The 24,517-nt window shown below is 36.7% G+C and overlaps 1 protein-coding gene across 3 annotated transcripts in view; it reads left to right on the forward strand.

The window, feature by feature from the left end:
• The window catches only part of Shal (Potassium voltage-gated channel protein Shal), a 461,000-nt gene extending 437,417 nt beyond the window's left edge, over positions 1 to 23,583 (forward strand). The window contains exon 6 of one of the 3 annotated variants that reach the window (XM_083117318.1): positions 15,650 to 23,583. In XM_083117318.1, coding sequence (XP_082973444.1) covers positions 15,650 to 16,039 — 390 coding nt within the window. In that variant the 3' untranslated portion in view covers positions 16,040 to 23,583. The remainder of the gene's footprint in view (positions 1 to 15,649) is intronic. The other 2 variants (XM_083117319.1, XM_083117320.1) reach the window with 2 other exon arrangements.
• Positions 23,584 to 24,517: the final 934 nt, after the last annotated feature.

Raw genomic sequence — 24,517 nt, forward strand, 5'->3', positions numbered from 1 at the left:
TTTTCAGAAGTAAAAACATATGAAAGTAGCTCTCCTCCCAGAATTTTCATTTGTCACAAATACATTTTATGAAGCTTCCTGGATCATGAGAGGAAGAAAACATGTAAAATAAATGAAATAGTGTTGTTGAAACTCGGATTCCATTGGAACTGTTGAAAGCATGATAGTAAGAATTAAAATCTGTCGTGCCAAAGGTAGATCGTTGTTAATTCAGATTATAGTAATTATAAAAGTTGCACAATAGAAAAAGACCAAGAAATTCTCACGTGAAGTGGCTCATTCAAAACAAATCGTACAAAGAAGCTAGAAGTCAAGCTATGCAGTACTTTGCGGTCGTTAAACTTACTATACGCAAGAAGGGGGGAAGATATGTAAAAAAAACATCCAAGAATTACATGTAAATGGAGTATTTTTGGTAGTACAAGGTTATTTAATTTTCCAAGTTTCCTTGCCTGTTGGGGATATCCATGGCGATCAGGTTAAGTGGAGAGTGTGACTATATAAATTTGAATTCAGAAGTTGATAAATACACAAGTGACCAGGAGGTTGAATGTTCTGTGAAATAACATTGTCATGGGGAAGAGCTACAAACGTTCCAGCGGGGTTTTTTTTGATGGAGAAATACGGTTTTGAATATCGTTTAGCATGGATAGCGAGAGATCGACGAATGCAAACTGGAACAGGTATTGTAAAATGGAGACAAAAAACATTGTCAAATCTAACGGAACACGAGGTCACAAACGTAAAACGAATGAAAAATTAATACGTTTCAAACAAGCAACTCCAGCTGTTCACAACTCTCGAAATTTCGAACGTGATTGCTTCTTTCACGCTGGTTATTCCTCATTGACCGCCGCGCTGGAGGGGACGCTTTCCATATCGCCAGCGAATAAATAGCTGTCTCTGGGTGATTGGTCCGGAGATACATGAAATATTTGTGAAGTGGAATATGTTGTGTACTGGTTAGTTGGGATTTGGCCAAAGCCGGAGCTAAACAATGCGGGCTCAGACAAACCTGGCGTGTTGCCAGCCCCATTTCACGCTCCTGTTGCCCTCCCATCAATAACAGTTTGTCGGACGCCACAGAATGCTCTTTTTGGTTAAGCCACAGATTTACTTCCCAGGAGCGGGAGAAAAGAACGCTTTGGCTAGAGGGGGAAAAAAAGTAAAAATTCCGGTTGACAAATCTCGATGGAATGAAGCGAGTGAACAAATAAATTGCGAACAATATATTGTTTCTAACTAAGCAGATGAAGAAAAAATTAAAAATACCAAAAACTGCCACGGCAAAGTATATCCTTGTGCTTCTTTTAGTTCGCGGAAGAATCTTTCTTAATATCAATCAGTTCCCTTTGTGGTCGAAAGTAGGTCAAAGCAAAAGCATTATTTCAACGTCTAAATATGGAGAACTAAGTTTCTTTTTTGGAAGCGGACCAAGGGCTATTCGTTCGGCTATCTTACTTCTGGGTGGCGAGGTACCTTCGTGGCAGAGATTAAAGGTAGGCATTTAGAGCATGGAAGGAAGGTCGTTACGAAATAATTTACAAAGGGAAATCAGGTGGAAAGGCATACAGTGGGGTGGAAAATGTCACGGGAGAATAGAGGGATGTATTCAAGTATTAACTGCGGAAGCGTAAAGCTGTGAATACACAAGAATGGGTTGAAATTTGGCGGAAGATCTTGTCATGGACCATATATCCAGAGAGAGATATCGAAATAGAAGGAGAAAGATGGAAATAGAGAGAAAGATCTAAAAGGAGAGAGAACGAAAAATCGAATAAGATGGGGAGGATATGAAAGATCGAATGTGGTAAAGAGAAGGGAAGAAAGATTGAAATAGAGAGAGGGGAAAAGAAAGTTCAAAATAGAATGAGAGAGAGGGGGGAAGTAAAGAAACCAATAATATCAATCTTGCGCACAGTACGAAATTAACACGCTCTTGGTTTACATCTATCTGCTCGCCACTATATTCACAGCTCTGTCGCGAAGGAACAGAAAACTCGAGCTTGGAGATTTCGGATTGCAAGGAAGCTCACGAACACCATTGACTTTTAACGGTTTCGTCTACAGCGTAATCTTGATACAGTGTTGCACATTCGAAGCCTCCAAACGATCCCCATCGACACAAAACTCTTTCAAGGATATAAACTTAAGCAGGACGTTAGTGGTCAAAACTATGATTAAAATGCTTTATTATCTGTGGCTCTTAACATCGTTTCTAAAGCGTATTTTTTTGTGTATATAAGGGCAGAACTTGGATGAATTACAGATGATAAATTATAACACAGGTTAGTGCTCGTTTTGCAATATTTATATAAATGTCTGCATATGTCCATAAAAATAAGCGGGCATTACAGGCCGCAAATGTCGGCCGCCCGCCACGCTTCTCCCGATCTCTCGGCTGAAGATCGAAATGGACGCACTGTGTATATATATATTGTCGGTAATGGGTAACTATTTTTAATTCAAATGCTTTACTGCATCTATAGGCTAATTCCAACAAAGATGATAAATGATGAATAGATGAAATTTATTAAGGGACATTCATAAAGAAACGCACGTGCTCAGTTGAACGCGGATCTTTCAATACCATATTCTTCAGTCGACCACTCAATGTGCTTTGCCATCGGGGAAGCTTTGAATCTGCTTGTATTTTTCTTACGAACATATCCCCGATGGCGTAGTTCTAACATCGTCACCTTGTAATTATAGAGTCCCGGGTTCGGTACTCTGTGGAGACGCATCGTGCTTTGGATCCCATTTGAAACTGTAAGTTCAGTCCTTATTAGTCTATCTTTGCATAAAGTGGACTTAATACAAGAACAAACATATCATACTTTTGAAATAATAAACATACTGTTTCGTTGAATATTCTTCATTTTGTCAATAGCAAAATAATAATAATAAAATTGTATTTCTCTACTTTTACATCACTTTTCTTCCACTTTTGGATAATCGCGATGATGAGTATAAATCAATGAAGGGAGATCATATGTCGACCGCTCAACGCACTCGAGAAGGATGGAACTGTACGAGGGGCGTACAATATGTTCGTGCCTTGACCCACTTCCGGAAGTGGTATCGGGAAATATCTTCCATCACTTTTCGACATAGTCCCTCCCATCCGAGTGCCAGACTTACGTCATCGTTTTTCTAACACTGTAATTCCAGTAGAATAAAATGTTCTGTCTTGCTCCTGTAACCATCTCTCCATAGCGTCAATAACATCAGAATCATTGTGAAATTTCTTACCACGCACCTCTTCCTTTAGTTTAAGAAACCGGTATTAGTCCCTCGTAGCAAGATCTGAGGAATAAGGTGGACGTCGCAAGCTTTTGAAGGCACAGGATTGGATAGCCGCTGTGGTTTCACTTGTCGTGTTTTTCATCATCTGTCAACATTCGAGGGCACCCAACGACAACTTACTCTTCTTAATCCCAAGTGGTCTGTTAAAATGGTATGAATGCAATCGTTTGATATGCCAACAATGTCAGCAAGTGTCCTAGTGATGAATCCTCTTATCAGTGTTGATAAGTTGTTGCACACGATCGATAGTTTCCTGCGTAATGACTGTTGATGGTCTTCCTGTACGTTGTCACATGATTCACGACAGCAGCGCAATTCCGTATGCCACTTCTTTACCGAGGAATATGAAGGTGCTTTATCCCCCAATGTCTGCACCATATCATTGTGGACTTTGTGATGTGATAAACCTTTCAACCGTAGATACTTGTTAACAGCTCGCAACTTTGAAAGCTCCAGTTTCCAATATAGCCTCACCTTGTGTTATGTTTACACCTCTAACACAAAAAGTTTATTGGATACATGCTTGAAACTTGCAACGCATATAACGAAAGGATACATGAGTAATACTACATAATTTTGTTCATCAGACAACTCGAAGTGGGTCAGGGCACGAACTTTTTATACGCCCCTCGTATATTGTTTAACGTAGTGCCCGAACCTCATAAAATGTACCACCAAAAATGGGGGGAGCGTCCGCAGGGCTTTTTCAGGTGAGGCAAGCCAATAATATCTTCTCGGGGAGAGAAGACATTTTCCCCCGAAAACACTGCTTCGGTTTCAAATTATCGTGTTCCTGCAAGAACATGTGCCAGTCTTTCTTCTACCTGTCAGTACCGTACATTTATTGACGCAAACTACTGTGACTGAAATGTAATTATATGTGTGAAATAGATAATTTTAGGCTAACATTTATTTTTCAGCCCTCTCCGGACGCTCGGGAAACAGAAAATTATCAAATCCTCTCAGAATACACAGGAAAAACAATAGTATGGCCTTCTAGAAACCTGAAAACATTATCTGTATGGCCGTTGCATAAGAAATGTTCCATTGGATTTGTATAGGAGTGTCAGCATTTTTCGCTGCGTTTTCGTACGCTTCCTCCATGGGGGAGTGAATAGTGAGTGGTCAGCGTAATCTGCTACGAAGCCAAAGGTCCCAGGTTAGAACACTGGCCAAGGCTTGGATGTATCATTGTGTTTTCCCCATCAGTAATTCATCATTCATCCTAATCGCCGCGATTAACCCAAGAGGAATAAAAGTGACGTAAAATAAAGAAACAGAAATAGCTTCCCCAAATACATGTTGGATTTTCCAAATTCCAGCCCACACTTGGGATTATTTGGAACAGACCAGTCATATGTTTTCTTTGTTCATTGTCTTCCTTGATAGACAAGACTAAGGCAGAGTGATATTCATTGGTACGACGTAGAAAAAGGAATATGTGTTGCCTTTTAAATAACGGAATAGTAACACTGTTAGGCCTTGTTTCCATGTTAATAAGCCATTAAAATACTGACCAAGGCAAACTTTTATAGTATAAAAAATACATAAAAACGTAGCGTTAAACCATTTAACAGGGTCTTCTGCAGACGAAACTTCACAATAAATTGATGAAAGTTACAAAATATCATCTTAACTAAGATCTGAATTTCTACTTACAGAATTCAACTTCAAGTGTTCCCTCTCGATCGACCCGAAACACTGAATTGTTCCACAAGTCTACCACTAGGCTTTCCCTCATACAGCGCTCTCTGATCCACAAGCTGCCACAGTTCTATAATAAACTACCTACAAACATCAACATTTTTGCCCCTGAAAGTATTTTCCGATCTTCTCTAAGAACGAATATGTAAATCTTTTGTTTGTTTCCTTGTTTATGTCTTATCTGTTTATATGTATCCCTTTTTGTTTTTACCTAAACCCATCTTGACTTGTTCTTGTTGATTTATTAGAATTTTCAGTGTAAAATGGCCTTACAAGTGCTGTATCTGAAATTTGAATAAATAAATAAATACACACTCCCAGACAGGATCCATACTTAAAACAAGACGAAGACACCAGTTCTTATCTTAGAATATTTCATTTCAGTAATTCCTGAGTGTGGAATCTCCTGATAGGTAATTGACACTACCTGACAGGTGATTGACAGGTACCTGGTAAGTGTCTGGCCTTATCAATACCTCCACTAATGGACCTAGACAGATTCCTTATCTCCTGGACTCCTTCCTTCCTCTTTTCTTTCTTCGTTTTTCTTCATTCTTCTTTCCTTCTTCCTTTCTCTCATCTTTTCGATTCTTTGCTAATTTTCAGTCCCCCATTCCAGTTCATTATTTCTTCTCTATTTCCTTGGCTTCTTTCCACTTACTCACTATTCATCTCTTCTCCCTCCCTATCATCCTAGCCTTCTCCCATTCTATATTGTGTCCCGTTTCTCTTGTGTGCTTGAATATAGCATTTTTCTCCCTCTCTAATCTTACGTCATCCTTATGTTGCTTCAACCTGTTTTCAGTCTCTTTTTGTTTCCCCTATGTACACACTCTCACATTCCTTGCACTGAACCTCATATATTATCCCTTCCTCTTCCTCCTCTCTGCTTTCTTCCTCCCTCTTGTTCGCTATCCTTAAAATACTGCGGCCTCCCTTTCTGTACGTTTTTATGCCCGCCTTTCTAAGTACTTTACTCTGTGGCTTTCCCCATACACCTTATATCAAACCACCTCTCTTTTTATTTCTCTTCTCCCTGTCCTGTTTCTCTATCTTCTTTCATCCTTCATCTTCTGTTTACGTCAAGTCTGTCTTCCTTTTTGTACCCATTCTTTTCGAGTTGCTTCCATAGGCTCTCTATTTTGCCCTCCTTTTCTTCTTCTTTCGTGCATATTTTCTTGATTGTCTTCCATATTCTTTATACAATTTATTTTTGTCCCCTCACTCACATCACTCCTTTTGTGACAAGACTCCAACTGCACACTTTTTCTGATGCCAAGTGGTCTCAACCTCCTTTCCTCTGTCCCTTTTCATCATTATATCTAGGATACTTATCTTCTCTTCCTCTTCTGTTTCAAGTTCCAATAATATCCCTCGTGCTTCATCTTCAATTTCTTTGACACACATGTCCAGCTGCCTTCTTGTTCCCCTCCATATACCGAAACAATCGTCCACATATCTGCAGAACAGAATTATCTTTTCCCCTCATTTTTTCATCACTTTCTTCTCCCATTCGTTCATCACCAATTCTGCTAACACGGCTTAATCTAGAGCCTATATTTAAGCCTTTACTAATTTTCATTATTTTATCCCCCACTCTGCAGTAACCATTATCGCAAACAGTTTGCAGTGCTTTCGTTCAGCATCCCATTTTCCTATTATTTCTTGTCCCATCTCCTTCCTAACAATTTCCACTGTGTGTCCCCACTTGATGCTCGGGAAAATGCTTTTTACATCTAGGCTAAATATTGTCGTCTTGTCCCCACTCACCTCCAGTCCTTTTATAAGTTCCAATGCTCACTGTTCTTCACAGCTCTGCTTTCTTGCTCTTTCACTAACACTCCAATTATCTTCGTTATCTTCTTCTACAAGGGTTCCAAAACATTGTTCCTGCAATCCATTACTGGCCTCAATTTTATCTCCTCTTTGTGTATCTTTCCAAAGCCTTTCAAACTGGGTACTCTTCCTGCCTCTTTTATGCACTTTTTATATCCTCTCCTCCCACAGTCTTTTATTATCTTCTCTCTAATATTTTGTTCCTCTTCGGAACCACAGATCTCCTCATAGCTGTCCCCTTTGAGATCTTCATACTTCCTCTCGTACCATTCTTTTTCCATCACTACAATGGCTCCTCCCTTATCTGCCTGCTCCACCACAACATCATTTCTCGCCTTGATTTTCTTCATGCCTTCCCTTTCTTTCTGACTTAAATTATCTAATATTCTCTGCTATTCCATTTCTTTCTTCAATATAGCTGCCGTCTTCCTTCGAATCTTGTCCCTTTCTGCCAGGAGAAAGGAAGGAGGAAAGGAGAGAGAGAAAGGAAGGAGGTAAGAAGAATGAAGAAAAACGAAGAAAGAAAAAAGGAAGGAAGGAGTCCAGGAGATAAGGAATCTGTCTAGGTCCATTAGTGGAGGTATTGATAAGGCAAGACTCTTACCAGGTACCTGTCAATCACCTGTCAGGTAGTGTCAATTACCTGTCAGGAGATTCCACACTCAGGAATTCCTGAAATGAAATGTTCTAAGATAAGGACTGGTGCCTTCGTCTTGTTATGAGTATGGACCCTGTCTGGGAGTGTATATATAAGATGATGTTTTGTAACTTTCATCAATTTTTTGTGAAGTTTCGTCTGAAGAAGACCTTGTTAGAGGGTGGAAACGTTACGTTTTTATGCATATTTTTTATACTATAAAAAATATCCATAAATGCCTTGGTCAGCATTATATCGGAATTGGAGAAAAACATATTGCTTGTCAGAACAGACTTGATTAATTAATTAAGTAGTACAATCCATTTTGATCTCCGCCATGTTGAAAAATAATCCATGACTTATTTTTAGCGCAACTGCGATTCTTAACAAGAAGTAAAACTTACATTCCTGATTGCAAAAATGGTAACTTCACCAGAAATCGAAGCCGAGCAACTGTTCCTAACCTACAATTACAATTTGTCAGATTTTTCTTCTCTCTAATTTTCCGTGTAGGCCCACACGTTTTAAACTTACGGCTCCTCGTTTGGCTGAAAAATTTGGTAGAAGTCTTTATACTAACAAATCTGATGCATATGTTGCGCTTCTTTACGGGTCTAGAATTGGCCGCCTTTTTCGTGTTCAATCTCAGGTTCTCGTTTGACTAAGACAAGTCTCCTGAACGGAGAGTTTGCGAAGTGCTGCCTCCTAGTAGTGCAAGGCAGTACTACCAGGGCTAGCAAAGCAAAGCAATGTCTTGTTAGTCAAGCTTGTTTCCTGCATATTGTATCTTATCCAAAGAGAAAAGGGGAAATTATAGGCTTAATTTTAGCTGTTTTCGACATCGTAAATAGATCGGCAGAGCTGAAAGTGTACTGCGAAAATATGCATTTGTTACTGGCTCTCAGCATTTTATAATGGACCCATGTCCACCGGAAAACACTTGTATCGTGATATACAAGATGATAATGCAATATGATATTGTATGTGATTCCAAATTTAACCATTCTGCATTTGTGGGAGTATTTCTCTTCATGACCCTACATTGATCACGAAGGTACTACCTGCCAAGGTTTGAGTCGCTTTGTCAAGTCGATATGGCGTCCGACTGTCTATGTTCAGTTCTCGGAGTTTGCATTCTCGGATAGGTATTTTCGTCGATGTTTCTGCGCACCAGTGAACGAGCTGTAAGGTACAATTGACGGGAGCATGGTGCTGATCACATAACCTCTACTATAGCAGAAAAAAGAATGTGTGGAACCCTCCATAATCCTGTGTGCCCTCGTGGTAAGTTTGAGTAGAAGATAGCAGGGTCTCTCCCAGATAGTGTCTGATGCCTTCTGATGAAGAGTTACGGGTTTCATATCTCATTTTTCAAATGTAGGGTCAGCCCCGTCCTCCTCCGTGGCTTTGGACGGCGGCTGCGGGACGGCATGGGTTCGATCCCGGGTTCAGTCTCCTGGAATTTTCGGCCTGTGTATAGGGCCGGTGAGGAAATTGGGGAGCTTCGAATGAGTAAGCGTAATCCGGTGGCGGAGACCTGCTACAACGGCTGGGGATACGACCCCCGAATATTCCTATACTGGTTGCAGATCTCCACGCTTAGAGGTGACGAAGGAAAGCGTGGGAGGGAGACCGGCAGTCGGTAGGTAAGCCAAGGCCCTTCATGGGCTGTTACGCACAGGATTATTATTATTAGGTCCAGCCACGTTTAACCTCTCTGTGCATAAAGTGGAGTTTGCTAAGCTTTTTCCTTCAGTAAAGACGGGAAGAATGACTGGCGGTGTCGTCAGCAAAATTTTCTTCTGAAGCAGCAAGCTTTCAATGAATTCGAAGGATCATTGAAGATGGAGGAGTTTCATTACCGTTTCATTTAGAAACAGCACGCATGTTATGCATGTAATATGCGATATCACATCCATCAAACCTGGTGGCGAGATTGCATTTGGACCACTTAAAGCGCTCGGCCACAGAACCGCAATTTGGAATTTAAGAAAATAGTTGAGAACATGATAAAAACGAATCTTTGAACAAATCGTAACAGAGCCTTTTGCAGGGGTGAAACTACACAGTGTCTGCCGCAGGTTAGGGAGCGCGCAAAGATGCTATATTTGTTACAGGACATGTAGAAGTGGGAATGAACACGAGGCTGTCTTTGCCTTGGTCTCGATGTTTGTTTGTGAATGTCCTCCTTTCCCATCGTCGCGATTAGCCCTGCTGAGACAGAAAAGGAATGTAACATTTTTTTAAAAAAAATTAAATGGAATGACAAGAAGCCTATAGTTTCGACTCCGTCTTGTTTTCAGGAGCAAGGGAGGAGATGGTTTTGATTCTCTGCGAGGGTTGAGTGAAGCGATCCCTTGTGAAACTAAAAGTTCCAGGTCTGTTTACACAGCACTATATGTACGATGTGTCAATTTTATTACAGATTCAATTTTCTTTCTTTACTCTGTGGTAAACTATACATCGAAATATGTGTGTCTCATGGACGCTTATGAAAGCTGCTTTTACAATTCTGTCCCATCCAATTTCATATTTTCTCCTTGAAGGTAACTAAAGAAAGGTTTACGAATCGGAAAAAGTCTGTGGGGCGTATTGAGGTAGCAGAAGTTTAATGAAATAAAATAACAGTGTTTTAATTTTAGTTCATGTATAAATATTTAGAAAGATTCCAATAACGCTAGTGCACTTAACTTTGTTCCTTTTTAAAAACTTTGTTTTGTGAGGTATATATCATTTCAATTACATTCCAATTCAGTATCATCGTAGCAAAAATTCCTTTCATCAAAACTTAGAAGACCTGATGTCGTAGCCATAACGTTGTTACCTTGTAATCAAGGGATCCCAGGTTCGATCCCGGCGGAAGAACATTACACAGTGGTTTCAATCCCACTTAAAACTGTAGGTCCACTCTCAATTAGTCTATCTGAACATAAAGTGTACTGTGGCAAACTAAAAATATTGCCTTACTTCAACCATCATTTTATATTATTTGCATCCCAAGAGGACGAAAATTTTGTACGTTACGAGCTGTAAAAATGTGTACACATATTTGTAACATCCTGTATATAGAATCTGTATGTAACTTCGTAACAGATGTAGTTTAGGAACCCTTAGTTTTTAATAGATATTATATATACATAAATTCGTGTTTCGAGAGCATTGACAATAATAGACAAATATGTGGTAACACAATATCGTAATAAAGCTATTCGTCTTGTGTTTCTATTCCCGGCGTCGCACGTTGTCCCTCGTCTTTCAATTATCCTGCACAAATCATAATACATCCGTCACCATAATAGTTTTCTTTCTTGAAAACAATGAGTCCTGTCCACCTACGTCACTAACGTCGAATGGTATGTACTTATCAGCTTGCTGACACAACCGATAATGATAATGTTGTTCTCGACATTCCATACATAGTTAGACACACCGGAAGGTGATAGAATTCCTTCTTGAGTCATTTGTCCATGAACTACAAAGACAAAAGGACAAACGGGCCTTCCCGATGAGGTAGTGATAACGTCGTCGCCTTGTAATCAAGGGGTTATGGGTTAGTTACCCGGTGGAGGCATGTTGCACTGTCGTTCGGATCCGACTTGAAACTGTAGGTCCAGTCCCGATTAGCCTATCTTGATAAGTGGACTTAAGACAACAACTCAATCAATCAAAAAACAAAATGACAAATAATATACTTTTTTCTCAAATTTGCGTGTTACTTGTGGAAACGTACAAAACTTCATTATTTTAAAAGAAAAGTTTGGCACAGATAGGAAAATTTCGGACTGGGCCTACAGTCTTTGTGACCGAACGTGTTGAGTGCTGGTCTCACGATCTCGCCACCGGCGGTTACAGGTTCAAATCCTGGCTTAGGCAAGCATGTTCCTTTGTGAGCGCCCCCTTTATCAATTCCACTTAATCATCATTCATCATGTTTAACCTAAAGAGGCACAAAAACGATGTAATATAAGAAAAATTTAAAATGGGATCCGAATATAATGGAAACCAGAGGCGCACTCAGAAATTTTGATGGTCACAATGTATAAAATCTACTGGAAGATGCTGCCAGAATGGTTTAAGAGAAAATATAATTATGGTAAAAGAAGGTTATTTTGATCGATTTATTGTAAAATGCATGCAGCGCCTGTAAGTTTAAAAATATATTTGCAGACAAAACTTTCATTATATGTTAGCTTACATAATCAAATCTTCAGTTTTGTGGAAATAAAAAAAGTTGATAAATTCACCTTCCTTAGGAAAGTGATTCTGATCATTTTGTGGGTGATTCTGACAACTCAAAAAAATTGCAAGAATAATATAAAATCCATATTTATTCAGACACGCTGAAAAACATATTTATGCGAGAGAAGCAAAAGTATTTTCAAATACGCTTTTCACAAATAAACCTTTTCTTCGCCGACCTCCGTGGCGGTGTGGTTAGCACAGCGCGCTACAACACCAGGGGTCCCAGGTTCGAATTCCGAACTTGGGCATGGGTGTTTGTGAGTGTTCTTTCATCATATCTCATCCTTATCTTCGCGGTTAGCCAAAAGTTGAAGAAAGGCAAAGTAAAATAAACTCAATGTATCAAACAATTTCATCATTCATCCTCATATTCGCAATAAGACAAAATATACGACACAACACAAGCCTCACAGAGGATTATCCTGGCTACAGGTTCAGGCGCCAGTGCCACGTTAGCCTGAAACATGCAGACCAAGGTGTATTACGTGGAAGAGAGGTTGACATTTGGTTCGAAGGGAAAGATTCTGTTAAGGAGAACATTCTACATGCCTTATTCAAGTGATCAAATATTTTTTCAAAAATAGCCAGGGCATTATGCTACATAAAAGGCCGAGAAAATTGAGGAAAACAAAGTTGTATAGCTTCTTCGAGTCGTGTTGGTTTTTTGACGTGACGGGGTTCTTTAGAAATCGCTGAAATTAGCATTGCTAGGAGACAAACAATGCTCACAGGATGCAGACTTTGAGGACAGCCTAGCTCAATATTGTTCTGGAAGACCTCCAAGCAGGTTTCTTTCCTTATAATAAGGAAAAAGCAGAATATATATCATGACTTACTGAAGTTATTAATAGTACCTACTTTGAATATCTCTACTCATTCTTCTCCAGAACAAGGCCTTATCTCGGACGTGAATTTTAATACTTGACTGGTAACATGCACACCAACGGTTTCCGTGGAAATATAAACTTAGCATTTTTCTCACATAATTGTTAACTTTTGGTGCATAGGAATCGTTTCCGCTTATCTCTGTGCCACTTAGGCAACCTGAAACATTCATTAAATTTATTAAAGTTATAATATTAAGATTGTGGAGGCTTTTTGGTTTAATACTGTTGTCAATACAATACGAATGCTGCAATTTTAAGAAATCGTTCATCCTTTGAGTTGAAGACCCAATATTTCAGTAAAAAAAAACATAAATATGCTCGATTGAGGTTTAGTTCGGATTTCCTCCCTTAATTCCGATATGATACTTTTATCTAAAGTTCATTGACGTTTCTCTCCTATAGTGGTGTGTTGGTAACGCCGTGACCATGTAATCAAGAGATCCAGGGTTCGATCTCCGGTGTAGGATCAGTCCCGATTAGACTATCTGAGCATAAAGTGGACTTAAACTTTTTTCACTTCATCTTTTATCTCCTGTAGATAACATCCGCGATTCATATATCGGTAGAAATGTATTTCTCCTTGTATAACGAAATGTATATTTGTATTCTTTCTTATTTTATGCCGATTTTCTGCCCCATCTGGCTAATCGTGACGATGAAGATGAAATGGTGATTACGTAAAGCTGGAGAAGAGGAAGGAACATCCATGTCCAGGCCCTCACTGGAACCTGGAACCCTCGGTAAAGAGATCGTGAGTCTAACGTTCAACGCTGCTGGTTGTAGATCGTCGTAACACAGCAACGTAAAGATCGCCATTCGGCAATGAATGGAAATTCTCACAAGATCTCTCTCTGTATGTTGAAAATTCCATACAAATTTTATTTCGCAACTTCAATGGCAAAAGAATTAGAAAATTACCAAAAGCTGGAAGAGAGCTGATGGTATATATAATATATTTATTATTGATCAAACTTGCAGGATAAATCAATGTAGCTTCTACGTCTAATACAAATGACATTAATGGAAAACTTACTGATGTTTATTTTTATATCAACTTCTTTAATAAGATCTATTTGTAAACGTAGCGTTCAAACATTTACGAAGTGTAATTACTAATGACGTATACCTTATAATTATTACTTTAAGGAAAAATGTTTCCAACATTCCAACTTGTTTTTAAAGCATTGTGTTGCAAATTACTTACACACATTCTCGCAGTTTTTCCGGGAAAAAATCATATTAATGATAAGTACTTAACTCCTGTTAATAGGTATACAATATTTTCATTAAGATAATCACATTCAAAAGGTACTGTTGAAAAGTGCTGCCCTATCACTGAGCCTATCTAAAAGCGTAGCTGCTAATGTTACGGTCTGTAATCAAAGGAACCAAGATTTGACATTACGGTTCTGATCTTATTTTAAGCTATAAGTACAGACCTCAATAGTCTATCTGAACATAAAGCAGGCTCAAACAAACTATTTGTCAAAGCCCTACTTGATTCTAGCACTATTTTTTTTAAAAAAATATTTTCTATCTACACGACTTGTAAATGAACGTAACATAATTGGACCTAGATTTATTTTTTTCCGGATCAAAACCAATGAACTTCTCCAAATCTAACCCATTCTTCTTCTTTAATTACGAAAACACAATCAATAACTTCCAGGCTAAGAGGGCCCTGAAAAGCTTCGACATCATTTGTGTAATTGTTGCCTACGGTATTTGATTTGCACAACGCGCAAGTGGCAAGTACTTCTATGTGATCCTACTTTAAACTATAGGTCAAGTCTTGATCAGCCTATCTGAGCATAAGTGCACTTATAAAAACACACTTTGCCAATTCTTGAATCTGCTCACATGGTTTATGTTGACAAAAGTGCCCGCCTGTCAACATGAGGTAATTCTGTGTGCATAAAGAACATATTTTATGTTACTTTCACACATTTTGTTAGGTAAGTGACAAGGCGAATAACGATTCAGTTTTAGTATATTTCTTCTCGGATGATATGAATTGAATGCACATTCCAATGTGACAATTTCTCCAATATGTATCAAGGTATTTATAAAACAACGATTTAGAATGTGTTCTGACATGTATTCCACGTCAAACGTAGTAGAATATACTCTCAGTGTTTCCATAAAAAATTTCAACTATGTTACATAATACATACACTAATCGAAATCTTTTTTCTTTCGGTACTTCCTGCAAATGTGTGTGATATTAGTTAGAAAGCCGCCAAATTTGAATGTAGTATGTGATTGTTTTACAGTATTTGAACTAAATACAGAGAAATTTTGATAAATTGTCACCGTTTATGTGTGACCATTCAGTATTTATTTGTTCTTGGGTATAATCTAGTATTAAACATTTTCGAGGTTTTGAAAATCGTGTAGTTTTGTTGAATGTTCGTTAGATCTTTGTGATATATTGAATTATTTAATATCGTATCAAAATTGATTCCAAGATTAAAGCTTATTTCTGTGAAACATGCTTCTAAGTGTGTTCTTTGAAGAAGACAAATTTGTTAACTTAATTTAGCTTGCCTCGGTAAATGTCTCCCATTAGAAGACTAGTCCAAGCCAATGTTATTATAGCCTTTATTCGGAGTACCTTTTTGACGCTCTCCCGTGCCTCGTTTCGTTATGAAGATTCAATTGCAACTATAACATTTTGACAGCGTGGTGCCTTTTGTGAGACTAATCATCGTGTAATATCCAGTGCATGTTGATTCTAAAGCAGTTCGAAAAAATTATTGAAATAAAATTAGTCAATAGCATGCTGTGTGTTTGTAGTTGTTAGTCATACTTTTGTTCAGTGTTCATAAGATTCATCATTGATTTGTGATACAAATATGTTCTACTATGCAACTTTTCCGCTTCTTCCTTACTTTCTCCAAGTTTGTACACTAACCACGTTCCTTATAGCACAAGGAGTTGATAGTCTCCCTTTGTCTTTCTATATCCTTCCGTCCAATCCTCTCTCCGCCTCTGCATGGGTATTTCTCTTCTCCTGAGCCACGTTGTCTTTTTCCAGAAGCACCAAAGAGGCGCTACTCCGGAGTCAGGCCAAGAGGAGGAGATGAACGACATCCAGATCCGGCTGCAGTCGAACAGATCTCCACCGAGCGAGCCGACCCCCGACCGCTTGTCTCGGGCGAGCCTCAACCAAGGATTCAACAACTCCTCCTCCGGTGTTGCCGGTGGAGGTGGCTCGGCTTCGCTCGTGTCCATCAGCAAGCCGAACTCCACGACGTCCTCCACGATAACAGCCTCGGTCGTCGTGAACGTACCCTCCTCGTATCCCGGCTCCGAGGTAGAGCCTGCTTCGCCCACCAACGGTACCACGTCCCCCGGCTCTCAGCAGGGCATGAGCCATGCTGCCGACAGTCAAACGCAAGGCGTGGTGAGGATATCCACGTTGTGAGCTTGTTCGACCGCAAGGAGACAGTAGATGGACTTTTCTTTGCAAGCAACAAGACACCGAACGGAAGTACGTTGGGGCGAGACGCTCACGATGAGCAACGCGTGGCAATTCTTTATCTCTCATTCTCTCTCTAATGAGAATTTAGTGATGCCAAAGACTGTGATGCCCTCGTGTAGCTGGTACTGGGATATCTCGTTGAAAATTGTTTTCCCCCCTTTGACACGTATCAGACACGTGGTGGATGCAGTCGATACAATAGTTTTGTCTTTCAAACATCAAGGCGTTGACTATGCTGTGAACAGGATTGAACATTTTATCCCAGATGTCCTTTCACAACATCACACAACATAAAAGCTGAGAAACCGTGACATTGAAAAATTTTCTTCCATCTGCACTTAATATGCTGGCACTTCCCTATATACTCACGCACCTATACATTTCACGGAAAGTGAATTTTTGAATGCAAACATTGATTTACAAGTGTTCTTGCACAAACAAGAGTACTTCTTGCAGAAGAAGTTGTCGACAATTAGAATATTTATTGAAACACCAACCCATGGCTTATACAAAATAACGGCGGACATCATGCGATGCAGCCGCAGTTAATAATTACTAAATATATCAAGACATTTAATATTTTCATACATGTGGTGAGTATGTGTGCGAGATAGAACATGTGTATAACACATACTTACGTGGTTCTTGTTATTATTATAGTTATTCTTTAAACGTTACAATTTGCTTCTTCGCCGTCGTAGATCTAATCAATGTTTCGTGAAGAAACAATACATATATATATGTATGTATATATATATATATGTGTGTGTGATCCGAAGGAATAAAATAGACTGTGCAATTACAAGGTGATACACCATTGACATGGAATTGCAACAGTGTCTTGAAGAATTTTTTAGTTCCTTATTTTTCTAGATAATGTTCGTTTCTGAGAAACCTGCGTTGTTATCATTTATGGATTGATTGTAAGATCCTGAAAAATAACAAAAGAATTTGTGATTCTTTCTTCTTGAATCTTTACAAGTTGGAAAGTGCTGTGGTCCCTGAGCACAACAGAAGATGAAATAATTACTCAATAAAGACTTGTTGGATTTTTACCACTTGAAAAAGCACTCGATTATAAGAAGAAAAAGTGCAAAAAAGTGAACAGAATACAAGACAGCACACAACGTTCTCAATAATGCTGTGCATCTTTTATTGACTGATATTGAAATGATATTGTACTCTGAGAGTTCAAACGTGTTTTTTTTTTCAAGTTATGGAACAAGAACTAAAATGCAAATACAAATTCAATATCATGAAATCTCTGGTCTAAGCATCAGCAATTCAACCTCACGTAAGTTAAACGTGGAATGAAGACTGGGATCAAAGGGAAATTTTAAAAAATGAACTTATCTACTTTACATGAAGACAAGAGTGTGAAACTCAGTATGTAACTGCAATCGTATGTTGTTGTATGTTCTCTTTTTTCTAGTTTTCAAGTGCGACAATGTGAGAAAGGAAATTGGTTTTGATTTCTTTTTCTAAAGCAATGAGTCGTCTCATGCAAATTTCGACAAATAAGAAAAAAAAAGCTCTTTCAGTGTCGTTTGTCAAGGCTCACATGTTAGACTGAATTTATGAGGCACTTAATATCCTTCTTTGGCACTAAATGCACGATCATATGAAGCGCTTCTGCAGACATTAGTTAAAGGGAATGAAAAGGTAGAGTATTTTAATCAGAGATGGCAGTTGACAACTTTGCGTCAACTAAATGAATCTAAGATAAATCATTTGGTCACGGAGACACATCGTCAGAGTTCCAATGTTGCATGGATACACTACGACAAGGTTTTAAAGCTGTAAGTAATACATCACAACCTCTAAGAAGAAATTACAGCTCTTCGCGAGACGTCTTGGTACGATGTGCTTAATGTAACACGAGGAAGATTATGGTGCTCTCATTGAGATGTGATTGCAAAGTAAACAGTTGAAACATATAAAAAGAAAAAATCACACACACACACTGTGTTCACAGACGTAAGCGCATAAGAAAGAATTTCATGAATACAAGGCCTATATAGAAATGACATTTTTCATTCTGAGATGTGCTAGTTAAAAGAAAATAAAAATAAAAATTTAATTACATGCCCTTCCGATCCATGGCACAATTTCAAGCATCAAACACTGAAACTGGTCCGGTTTCAGAGCACAGAATGTTAGGAAGAGTATTGAGTGATAAGTAATGAGTATTTTCAAATGCATTGGAGGCATTGGGAACGAAAATCTCAGTCTATTAGTGTGTATCTTATCATGTAACCTCACTGAAAACTTATATCTAGAACGTTTCCGGACTATACTTTAACACGTATATGTTATACCATTTCCTCATTGGTATCAAAGTAGGAAGTAAAAGTTATTAGAGGGTAGAGAACGTTTATTTTACTCGTTCCCAATGTCAGAGTATTCATGGATGCATTAGATCTTTCAAAAAAGGAATATGAATGATTGCAATCACTTTTATATCAGTTTTACGTTACATATTTCGTATTTCTTCTGTAGAAGGCTATATTTGGAGTAGAATGGTAGTCTCTGTAGTAAGTAATGCCTGTTTTCTTTTCGTGGGGTGTCCAATATGTTTTGTTCATATGTTATAGCTTCGGATAATGTTACACATTTTACTTGTACAGGAGGTTTTAATGTATAAAGATCACCATGTAATATACTTAGCTGATGTTGGGAGTTTGGTAAAAACAAATAATAATAATGAAAATTTTAATGTTGTAAGACCCTTTCATGTTTTATCGTACGTGAGAGCTTAAAGCAAACATTGTTCTACTATATGTTTAAGAAATTTCACATCTTTAATTATTTCGTAATTTCAGCCGCCTCCCTAACCTAGCTTGCTCAAATATGTGAAATTAGGCTTTACATAGACTTTCATCTAATAAAAGTGAACCACGCTACGTTCGTTCCACGCAAGTCAACCTAAATCCAAGGCATCTATTTCATTGTTTTGTCACCTTCAAAGTTCATTATGCAAATCCAAGAATACTGAGGTTTGTCTTTCAGCACAAACGTATGTTAATTAATATATTTCTAATTTTGGTGGATATTGCCTGATTTTTAATATAATATTTCCTTGTCTTAGCATAATTACTTGTATTTTTAGATATTTAACTTCCAACAACACGTGAATTGTACAGGTCACTTAAACATCATTGAAAATTAATATTTTGTGCACTTTTATTACATTTACTGCAATATGTTAATAGTGTTTTCTGCAGCACTTTTGAAAGAAATAGCATCTTATAAATTCAGTATACGATTCAATTAGTTTAATTATGTTCAAAAAGTTGTTTCCAAAAAAAAAATATGTGAAATCAAAATGTAAGTTTTATGTTAAAGATGTCTTGGATAAAACATGCTCTGTCATGTAGAGCAAACTGTGAAATTTTACCCTACTCAATGTGGCAATGCATATAAATAAAATAAGCATTTGCAAACAAATAGTGCAAATCTCTGCAGAAGAAAACTTTCGACTAAAACTCGAATATTAGATGAGTAAATTATGTAACTTTCGATTTCCTATTTTCCACTTTGTTCTAATTCTTTTTCATGACTTATTTCAGAAGCTTTCATTTTTCTAATTTTGTGCGTATAGCGAACTAACTATGCTGTAAATTTAGATTCCTCTAATCTGTTTCTAGATTACTTGTGTAGTTCTTTGCAGAGTACACTGTCACGTTTTAAGCTAGGAAATCACCGACTTCGATCGTAGATAAAGAATGATTCTCTACACCCATAGAATTTCTTTCACGTTTCTAGTTATAAGAAGGAACGAACCTAGTCAGAACAGCCACAAAGAGAGAGAAAACGAAGCAAGTTCTCCGAGGCTGACGAGGGTGGCGGTGAATGGTGAAGGCGATATTTTCAAAAGATATTATTCATGTAACATATTGGTTTATGAAACGAATTGGTCACCTAAGTTTCCTAAGCAATCGTACGTCTTCGTATGAATTTTTGCTGCTTGATAAATGTACATATTTTCTTCAAGGTATTAAACCATTTCCCATCATAATAACTGTTCTTTTATTTACAACAAGAGTTCCTCTCCTCCGTTATCTCGAGTAGATAAGCCTGTATTTATTCAAATATGCGATTGTTTCGTAGTAAGTTTTATATTAGATTCGCAAATAGTCTTTTTCAGTTTTCTTTCATGCTCATGCTGCATTGATTTCCTTCTGCAAATGATTGTTCTAACTTAGACTGTTGTATTTAAGTAGAACCTCTTAGACTCTTGATAACCAAGTTGAAGCCTTCATTAGCTATACAATAAACACATCCATAAATATCAATTTGCTGAAAATATTGGATGAAAGTTGGGAAAATTGTGGTTGGTTCTAAAATTATACTACAGTAAAAACCATATCTTAATACAATTACTTATAAAGAAAAATGTACTTTAAAAAGTTCAGTATTTTAAAAGTGCCTATTAGATATCATTGTTTATTACATCCGAAATTATAACTTGTCATTTTTACGTAATACCTAGTGATAACTTTTGACCAAATGTTAAATCTATTTTCATCTCATGTGTAATAGTGTAAATTCAGTACTTAATGTGTTTGTCTTTTCTGTTTGAATTTTACCATGCTGCTTTACTCACACCATGTAACAATCTGGATACTGACAGATACAAGACATTTTTCTTAAAAGTTTAACAGATGGAATTAATTAAACTAGGATAATTTGTATTAACTTTGTGTTAAATTTGATTGTTAATTTGTTTGTAAATTTTCTACACACAAGTACAACCAATATTGTAATAATTGAATTTCTGGATCATTGTGGAATCAAGTGGATGCTACGAAGAAGACTTCATGAAGAGCACAGCAGATTTGAATATCTCATCTAGAAGAAAACGTACGGATGTATAACCATAATACAAGGCTGCATTGCGTAGGAAGAGTAGCAACGTTAGAAATACTGAAAAGTGTATCATAATATGTGGATACATAAGCACAAATGGAGCACACTTTATTGTTGTAACATATCGAAATGAGTTACTTTATACCTGATCATAATAATATTAATGTCATTATAATCTTGAAGTAAGTGGTACCTGATTGCGTGCCTTCTTTCATCCTTCGTTTCTTCGAATTAGAAACTTTGAACTGCCAAATTAAGTTACACGCGTTCTGGCATGATTTTCACAACTGGTAGTACATGGAGATATTATTGGTGATGTCCTAATACATGTTCGTATAAATGTGCCATCTATTTCCAACCAAATGTAGCTATGGATATAATCAGCTATTTATCTGCAAAGAAGGAAAACTAAAAGTATATTGGAAGTTAAAAATATATATATAATAAATGGAACCAGAAAATAAGAAAGATTATTGTTAAAAGTAATTTCCAGATAGTTAGAAATAAATTATTCTGCTGGAAAGAATAAAATAGCAAAAAAATAAAGGAAATATCAGAGAGCCAAAATTTTACGAGTGCCTGAAAAAATGCGAAATATGCGAACATATGCAAATCAATGAAGCAAAGGATAGTTTTTGCAAGTTTTCTAATTTCAAAATAATTAAAAATATAACAAAAGGAGAAATGTTTTAAGAATCAAACTTGATTCAAGACAAGGATTTTTCTCAATGTTTTAAAAAGTACACAATGAATTGTCAAATTTCTGAGAGCACATATTGGTACAACTTCTTTTAATTTTTGAGCCATTTTCATTTTAACAATCAATCTAATTGCATATATTACAATTTTGTGCTGTTTTAATAATTCAGAAAGCATAGTTGTTCTACGTTTAATATTTTCTGCTTGTAGGACCAATGCAAATATATAAACCTTACAAGAAACGTTCAAGATGTCATGGCCATTTTAAGTCGAATAAACATGTTAAATGTTTCCAAAATAAGCTGAAGAAAATACATAATATTATAACTGACTTGATGATAAGATTTAACAGACTTTCACATTGAAATAAAAATTAGAAAAACATTCAAGAAAGGAACTTGAAGAAACAAGAATTTTCACGTTTCGAGAAAAAAAACTGTAAAGTCAAGTTAAAAAATATTTCTAGCACGAGAAAAAAATAATACAAAATATTAAGCCTCATGTTTGTGATGAAGCTACAAGCTGACTACAAAAAGCATGTAATAAAAATGAATAGATCTCAGTTCATGTGAATATACAATCTCTTCTACGCTTATTTTGAAAAGTAAACCCAGATTGCAATGTAAGCACTTATAGAAGCGTCAGTCTCATAATTATTGCAACTTTCTAGCATCAATTAGCTTCGTTATTATATAATTATATTAATATATTTGATATTTGCATTCAATCATAAAAAAAATTATTGCTTTGAAAATATCTCAAACGCCAATTACTAAATATTGCATAGAAATTAATTTATTGACCAGATGAAGCTTCTAAAACGAAAACACAATTTGATTTATATCATATATTATAAAATCTTCAATTAAATTGGAAAAAAGATGCATAATAGAAAAACAAATGGCTTTTCCGAGACTGTCAATGTCATATTCAATGTCAACACATATGTGTGGGTGTGTGTGCATAGACTGTTCTTTTCCTAAGAAATTATATATACATATTTTCTTTCTGCTGGAACTAAGGCATTTATTATCAATCCTCACACAAAAATGTCAAGTCCGAACGAAGCATTCCGAAGTAATTAAAATGTGGTTGTGAGTGTGTGATATGACTAGAAGAAGTTACATTATACTTGTATGCAATACACAGTTTCTTGATCACTCAATGAAAATGGGAGGTTTTGAGGTCTTTGTTTTGTTGACTGATAAAAGCAAGAGTGCCAAATACGTAAAGTAGTCTTCAACATAAGAACATCAACACCAGTTCAAATACGAAAGTGAATCTTCCAGAATTCAATTATATTGAACGATGGGAAGACCAGTGCGCATGGAGGTACTTTTCTCATAAAAAGGCATATTTATTGAGTAAAAAGACTTTCGTAACGAAATGTAAGGAATAAGCGTAATTGTTTTAATTGTGTACAGTCATAAATAAACTTCCAATGAATCATTCTGTGGGCGTATCTCTAAAACTATTATGTAAAAACCTCGTACTCATCGCTGTTATTGACACAGAAATTTATCTACTGTAGATTCACAAACCGCTCAAAAAATCACTAACATTTATGCATAAATTACAAGAAATTTGATATGCGCTTAGAAATTGGAAACTAATGTTGTTCTTTGTTGTATTTGTTTTTTATTGTGTTTTATGTTGATTGTGTTAAACAAAAACTATGATATTAGTACATACTAAACGTTACCTTCATATTTTTGTGCAAGGACACACGCGGACAATTCTGATACATACTATGACATTCCACCAAGATGAAATATACGATCTGGACACTCTACCTTCAGGAAATGTTACCGAATACAGAAGGTAAGCATAACTTTAAGTATGCTGTACTTCAAGACAAAACATGGATATAAATTGCAGATTGTATAATCTCCCGAAGAATGGAATGAAAATAATCATGGAGTCAAATCCAACAAGCACGAGATAAAATAATTTGCTTCCTATTTATTGATACAAATGTGAAAACATTTTTAACTAGTACATTCAAGTTAAATTGTCTGTTTTGTCCGAAGTGTCAACTATGTGCTATTGCATAAGTTTATGTTTAAAGCTGTTAACTTCTTTTTGCGGCGTAAGGTGTGTTGAGATACAAGAAATTACAACTAATGCCATATTCACGTATGCCTATTGTAGTTGGGCAAGACAGATTTCTAGATGAGAGTCTGCACTGCGTTTCGGTACTAGGAAGTTTACAAGAATCAGTTGATCAGTAACAGGGATTTGTAAATGGTATTATGTTTTTTATTATTATTTCATTGAATTTTAATGTAAAACAATAATCTACTAATGCAATATTGAAGAGAAGGGATTTCTACAAACTGTAAGGAAACTGAAATAATGCCTCAGTGATAACTGAATTAATATCTTAATTTTGGTTATGGAAAAAAACTCAATCTTTGGTTAGAACTCTTACTGTGATAAATTATGAAGCAGACGTTAGTTAAATTATATACTTGAGAGTAGAAGTGCCAAAGGTTCTCGGTGCAAACATTGAAGTTTGAAAGCGAAGCTTAAGAGGTCGAAATATTAAAACTCATCCATGTTGTTCTACATCAATAGCATTATAATATAGATAAGAGAGTGCCGTTCAAAATCATAATCTTAGAAACAGTTGTATTTCAATGGTTACAATGTTTTTGTTTTATTTTTAATATTCCATTACGTAACTCTTTTCAAAGTTACAAATTGATAATAGACAAGACTAGAACCCAACTGTCATCTGCATTTGAATTTGTGATAATAGTTTTCGACTAAAAGCTTTCGCACTTGAAACATTTCTTCGGTGAATTTCTAAAGTCAGTGATTACTTCTTCTTTAAAAAACATTAAAAGCACT

The sequence above is a fragment of the Lepisma saccharinum genome, chromosome 2, assembly GCF_977018435.1.
Source record: "Lepisma saccharinum chromosome 2, izLepSacc3.1, whole genome shotgun sequence".
Lineage (NCBI taxonomy): Eukaryota > Metazoa > Arthropoda > Insecta > Zygentoma > Lepismatidae > Lepisma > Lepisma saccharinum.